The 7,110-nt window shown below is 38.1% G+C and overlaps 1 protein-coding gene across 1 annotated transcript in view; it reads left to right on the top strand.

The window, feature by feature from the left end:
- The first annotated feature begins 21 nt into the window (after positions 1 to 21).
- Positions 22 to 7,110, top strand: part of LOC139151550 (folliculin-like) — a 42,270-nt gene continuing 35,181 nt past the window's right edge. The window contains exons 1-2 of the mRNA XM_070724442.1: positions 22 to 787; positions 2,256 to 2,402. Coding sequence (XP_070580543.1) covers positions 554 to 787; positions 2,256 to 2,402 — 381 coding nt within the window. The 5' untranslated portion in view covers positions 22 to 553. The remainder of the gene's footprint in view (positions 788 to 2,255; positions 2,403 to 7,110) is intronic.

Here is a 7,110-nt window from a genome sequence, read left to right as displayed (position 1 = left end):
ACCGCTGAGAAAAGAAATAACAGACTAATTGTATTTCCGGTATTTTCGAGCACGTGACCCGGATCAGCTGAGCATGACAAAGCCTCAAACCACTGCTTGGCCGTTGACTGTATATTAGTAGCGTTTATGCCGATTTTTCCACTTATTTTGTATTGTAGCAAGGTGGACGTCATCACGAGAAAGACAGCAACATAATGTTGTGAATATATGAAACGGGAATACTTGATTGTCACCTGATCTGCCGATATCTCGCCCTGCGACCAGGATGTCAACAAGCTTGGAATCGGAATGAATGGTTTACTTTCGGAATTTAAAAGGCGCTGGGTCAACCGAATGTATTCCTGGACAGAATGGGAAACACAGATGCTGCTTTGTCCGTCTTCGTAACAACGTTTTGCGCCGGCAAAGTGTGGTATTCATGGTAAAGGTAAACCTCAATACCTTGCATAACTTTGAACTTCAGAAACCCCGCGAAAACCACACTTCCTCATTTCCATTGGTAAACAAAAACGTTCACACCTTATTCACACATGTTTAAAGTGATCTTGGAGCAATGAATGCAATCATCTCTCTGTGCCACTTCTGTGAAGTTCACGGACCAAGCGTAGTGTTCTGCACACAACCTTTTCACGCTCAACAAGAGTCCGGCGAAGATGCTGACGCCGATTTAACCGCAGACAGTGCCTGGTACTGCGATCGGAGAGTTAAATCCCCGACCACAACCTCTGTGTCGTCTTCCTCTAGCGACATTCAGCCACCTTCAGCGAAAACGTCCGATTTCTGTGAGGTATGTAACCGAAAAGCACATGTATAAAGTCTCATGTATGTGTAGCTGCAGTCATGGAGATCTGTGATTGTCAAAATAAGGTACCTCCAAGCTGCAGTTCAGTAGCTTAGTAGCTGGAGGTTTTGCCTCTTGATTTGCTGTTTGGCCCAAGATCTACTTTGTACTGCAGCTATTTAAATGTTTCATAGAAGTAAATAGGTAAGGAAATCCACCTCGCAATTGCATTACGTAATTATTTTTATTCTACTCAGTTTTAGAAGACCAGAATGTTTTAAATGTTGTAATCAAATGAACATAGTGCAATCATTAAAAAAAAAACTTTTCGCTCAATATTTTTCAGAAATTTAAATGCAGTTCATCATTTGTCTCTTTCCAATACGGAATCGAAAGGCGGGAAATTTGCGCATGGTACGAGATTTAAAGTACTCAGACAGGACTCCTTAGCTCTACTGTTATTTGCCTTTGTGTTGTCTCAGTGCCTCTTTAATAATTATGCAGTGTTAATGGTTAATGGACTGTATTCAACTTAACTCATTCAGTAAATACATATTAGCATTTGATGGCCATCCAACATTTTTTTGTTGTTTCCCTGTTTGCCAATATGGTTTTCCCTCTGTCATAATCAGATATATCAAATTTGTCTGTTCTGAAAATTGTAGTGTCTTTTGCCACTCATGACATCTCCCTTGGTCAAATAGTGTCACTCCAGGTTTATGATTACCTGGCATGATTCAGTGTTTTCTGTTTAGATCAGACAAGTTGGACCAGGGATCTAGAGGATATGGTTTGGGAACGAGGCTGATACTTTGTGCTAACAAAACTTCATTGTTTTGCTTCTGTTTCCAAAGGGGAACCAGTGTCAAACAATGAGGAAGCCCTCAACTATCCACTGATAGTAGCATCAACATAAAATGGAGACTGCTGTAACTTATGGCCTTACTTACGATGAAGTGCAATGCAATGATAGATCTGCAACAAGCAACATTTTCATCCTAACCAAATCAAATGCAATAAAATGGAACGCTTGAAATGCTAGTAATTTCAACATCTGATTGTAGAAAAACATGACTTACGTGATTCCTTTTGGCACACATTTTATCACATTGACGTTTAATAAAGTGAAAAATATTTCACCATCAGATCTAGTTACTAGTAAGCAAAACATGTCCTATATGGTGCATTTTAACAAAGACTTGAAGATTTGAAGGTCCCTGAAGACAGAGATACTGTCTACATGATTTTAACAGACTAAAGCTGCTATAACATACCAAGCCAAGTGGGTGAAAATACATATGGTTTTGCCTCAATACCGGTTTTTTAAATGACTTGGCAGATGGGGAAGTGATACTGTCTGGCAGGTAAAGGGATATATAATATGATTAAATTTACCAGTCAAAGTTTATGCCTTGTATAAATAGAAACAGTGTATTTTAGAGAATTCAGCATGGATATCCTTTACTCTCCCCAGGCTTGTCGATCATTCCTACCAGGCCAGTCATATTTCATCAGTAAAGACACAGAAGCTGGAATTAACTACACATCAAGTCAATTTCCAGATAATTCGAGACTGTACAGTATTGTAAGACAAGCATGTCTCAGGAGTCTTAGTTGTGAGGTAAGTCCATTCAGTTCATTGGAGGGGGGGACAGACATTAACCAGAATGTCTTGAATTGCACACAGTGACAGTTAGTCCTCATCTGGTATTATTCACACACATATCATTGTTACAATATCCGTTCATTAATGAGAATTATAGTATAGCTTTGTCAATACCAGTGAATTTTGTGATGTCGTGCCCTCAGATTATTACTGATAATGTATCCGCTTATCTGACATGGAGGCCCCAGATGTTTTCAGCTACAAATCGCTGGCACTGCCAACATTACGGAATAATACTACAGTAATGTACCCCTTCATGGCCCATAATAGACTCAAGCAAATTTTGCATTCCATAATGTACTCGGCTTTGCCTCGTACGTTACATCGTGCAAAGTTTCCTTTTGCCCGCTATAGGCTGGGAAGGGGTACATATTGCTTAAATAATGTGAATTCTTTGCAGCTGTTCAGCATACGGGAAATAATCAGGAAGTCTAGTGCAGCATGTTTAGGTTCCTGAAAGTATGTATCTGTAAAGTACATTATAGAGCAAAGCTCCTTGACTCCCCTTTCGTGCAGGCCACAAACTTTTAAAGAATAACAAAATTAGCTAATGAGGTGTCTGCAAATTTTTGAACACCATCAAAATATTATCGCTGTTAGAGGGCGCTGTATAACATTGTCCCCTCTTTGATGTGCAGCATTTACTTCCTGATAATTTCAACGTAGCAGTAATCATTAGTAAAATATTAGCTATAAATAGTGGGGTGATTTTTTGTCTCGTTATTTCAAGATATCTCTGATCTTCGTATGTTGTTAAGATAGTACGTGATATTTCAAATATTCATTCTGTGGTCACCACATGCATTGCAGTTTCATGACAAACAAAACGTTAAGATAAAATGAAACCCTAGAAATTGGATCCAGAGGGTATTGTCGTCTCATAAAGCAATGGATTTACCAGTAATTCACATCTGTCATTACACAAGATGGTCTCAACACTAAAACCATTGTAATTTTCATAGTTTTGTTGTCTTAATTTCTAACTGACTTAAGATTTCAAATAAAAACCTGAGAATCATTTCGGCAAGGGAAACGTGAAGCAGGCCGGCCATTTCCATCAGTTTATCAGGTAAATTTATTAGCATGACTTGGTAGAGTACACAAGCAAGTATAGAGCTCAAAAAGTCTGTCAAGTGAATTGCATAGGCCTTATGTGTGTGTAACTAATTTCTTATTGATTTAAGATTTGAAATAACAGCGTGAGAATTATTTTGGGCGAGCCATATGAGGCAGGCTTGCCATTTATATCAATTCATCAGGTAAATTTATCACCGCGACTTCGTATAGCACACATGCAAGTACTGAGCTCAAAAGTCTGTCAAGCGAATTGCATAGGCCTTATGTGTGTGTAATTTCTTATTGATTTAAGATTTGAAATAACAGCGTGAGAATTATTTGGGCCAGCCAAATGGGGCAGGCTAGCTATTTATATCAATTTATCAGGTAAATTTATCAGCATGACTTTGTAGAACACACAAGCAATTACTGAGTTCAAAGTCTGATGAGCGAATTGCACAGGCCTTACCTGAGTATAGGCTGATAAAACACAATGTTTTGAAGTTAATGCATTCAATATATCCAATAGTCATAGACTGAGCAGGTTAGATATAGCCCCCAGGCATCAAATATGCCGACATTAGAGTCCTGTTTTCCACAGAAAATGTAAAGTTAGTAAGATAATGAGTAAATGGTGGGTAGGTGCTAGGCAACGATGACGCATTCATGTACAAACACTTTGAGATATTACTTGTGTATATGCATCGGAATGTGTGCTTTTGTGTGTTCCACGGTACGAAACTAAAAGAATTCAGGTGAATAAATTGTTGTTTTTGAATTTTAATGACATGGCTTCTAATTTTAGTCATGATTTGTTTGCTCGAGTGATGCACGTTCTAAAAATTTGTCATTCAGTGTTCATGTGATTTCACACAAGCTGAACCGTGGGCAGATATTGCTGATAATGTGGTACTCTGAGGTAGATGTTCATCACTGATAAAAATTGTTTTCGAAGTCTTTTATTCCATGAAATATTGTCTTAAGTGTCAAGGCTGACCGTTGAGTCCCAGAGATCTAGTAAGATTAGTTTATCTATAAGTGGTTAACAGTGGCACATGAATATATCTGTCTCCCAGGGGAGGGAAGTACATATGTTCAGTAAACTTGTTGGCTTGTTTCTAGGAGCGGTGAGTTTTAAAATACAATGCAAATGTTATTTTTCTCAAACCTCAATTTGGCAATCCAATTTATAACTTAATTTCTTTAATGATGTAGAAATTGAACATTTTTGTCAGTTGTGGGTAATGTGTTTCAAAGCAATATTGTGCATAGTATGCCAAAAATAAGAAAAGATGTTATTTCTTCTCATTGTCTGTCGAGGATAGCAATGTCAGCCATTTTGTTTCTGCATTCACTTGAAAAATTTCACAAGTGTAAAAAAAATGACTGTGTTCTACTCATAGTAGAACATATCTCTAGGATTACACATATGCACTATACAATTATGAATAGTGAACGTCCTCTACCTGCGTGTCACAAATACCAACGTGCGATGCAAGCCTAGACCCTCTCGCTCCAGGGTCCATGATTCAAATAAACATTCCTGTGTTGTTGTGCTTATGTCAGAAGTCAGATCTTGTCAGTTCAAAGAAAGGAAAAAACTGCCTCCCCAAATAGTTTTATGCAAGAAACCTAAGATAAAAAATAAAATCTATAATTTTATTTTGGTCTCTTGGGGATCAGAAACAAGTTATAAACCAGGAAATGCCTAAAGTGTAGTTGAATTCTCAGAATATTCAACATACATCTGATTCATGGTATAAAGTTATTAAAATCAGTATTACAAGTTTGCAACAAATTTTCAGACAAAAAATTCACATTTTTACTATCAGTAGCAATATTTTTGCTTGAACTGTTTTGTCTGCATCAAAATCCATTATCGTTTTCTATAAATTTTATCGGACATGTTGAAAAACTGTCGAAACTGTAGAACATGGCCCCTGGAGAAATGAAACTGCAGCATCCAATCAAATCTAGACTTACACATATTGTTGTTGTACTCCTGCAGTAATTGGTCACTCTATGATCTGACCATTTGCTAAGGAAAAATTGTGATAACTTGTAACAGGGTACTGTTAAGGTACGTGTACGTTTGATTGTCAGTGGGCCTGTGAGGTCAAATGAGTTGAAATAGAAGTAGGGACATTACGGGCATACAATGAAGCGTGAAGTCCCCTCCAAAACTAAAAAAAAAATGACATCATGCATGTTTGCTGGGGATTTCATATTAACAAGGAACTTTGTGCTGTACATGATAAGTAGATGATACAGATTTTGAAGTGAACTATTTATTGATGTCACAGTTCAATGTCTGTTTAAAACCGGGAAAACGGGATCAAAAGCAATTATTTTGCTTGAATTTTGACATAATTTTTTGTTCAAAAAGATTTACCAAAACTCTGCAACAGGCTGTCACTAAGGCCCTTGAATCTCCCATTTTCAATCATGTTAAACTTGTGTTTTGTTTTGTTCTGTCAAGGTCAATGAAATGTCCCCAGCTGCTCGTGTCATTTGAATCTCCCCACCTTCAGTGGGGTACAATCGCGCACCTTTCAAATCAGTGAAAATTTGTAAGAAAAGTCTAGCTGCATATTTACAGAATCAACAGATCTGTGTTTTCCTTGCTGGAGACAGGATAATCATAGGATTGTGGTGTCAGTAGATAAGGTCTGTGATACCAGCTTAGGTATACCTGCAACCCTTAATCCACAGGTTTAACCTAGCCAGGTCACATGAAACTGGCGTACATTTAGGAAATTTACTCAAACTACTGGTGCAGTAATACCTGGCTCATTTACTCTAAGACAGTTAGCCCAAGGCTTGTCGTGGTGGATGCATGCGAGGGGGTGCATTCTTTGTTTTGAAACTTGATTCCTCAAAGTAAAAAAGAATACAAACCAAGATTATACCTCATTGGTTTCCTTTGAAACAACCCGAGCAGTTTGTTAGCACAGTTGCTGTGTGTGCATGTGTGTGTGCTCTGAAGTAACCCCAAGTTCTTCTTTTAATCTTTTTCACTGTTTACTCGCTTTGCAAACAGTTTTTGTGAGTGTTGTTGGTTTGTCATTCTGTAATCAAGCCCTTTTGGGTAGCTGCATGAACTGTTGACATTTCTCAAGACCCGGGGAAGCCATTTGTCCCATGCCATTAGACAAAAACCACCCTCCCAGCTCATTTCCACAGTTTAATTTACTTGTCACAGCTCATTATGCAGAACCAATCTCATTTGTTGTAGTCTAATGGAAAACAAATACCCTGTAGTGTTCGGCAGTACTCTGGATCTTGGGGGGCGATATTATTCTCCCTCTCGAAATGGATATGACTAATTGTCTAAGATGAATACCACTTTTTTTTTCGGGCAAAGACAGAAGTGCCTTGAAAGTTAATTAGCCCAATTTGCAAGCCTTTGTATCAGCAGTTCCTAAATCCCCGGCCATCAATGGTTTCTTTCTCATAAAATTACACGCACATTTTCCCTTGTCCAATAGGACAGTTAATCCAGTAAACAGTATTTTTATATGTTGGACGGAGTGGTTACATTCTGAGTGTTGCCAGTTGTGATCCGATTGTTGTTACGACTGCTCATTCTGGGAAATTTTCTAACTGG

This window comes from Ptychodera flava, chromosome 15 (assembly GCF_041260155.1).
Source record: "Ptychodera flava strain L36383 chromosome 15, AS_Pfla_20210202, whole genome shotgun sequence".
NCBI lineage: Eukaryota > Metazoa > Hemichordata > Enteropneusta > Ptychoderidae > Ptychodera > Ptychodera flava.
The sequence above is the reverse complement of the archived record's forward strand: the minus strand, read 5'-3'. Positions and strand labels throughout refer to the sequence as shown.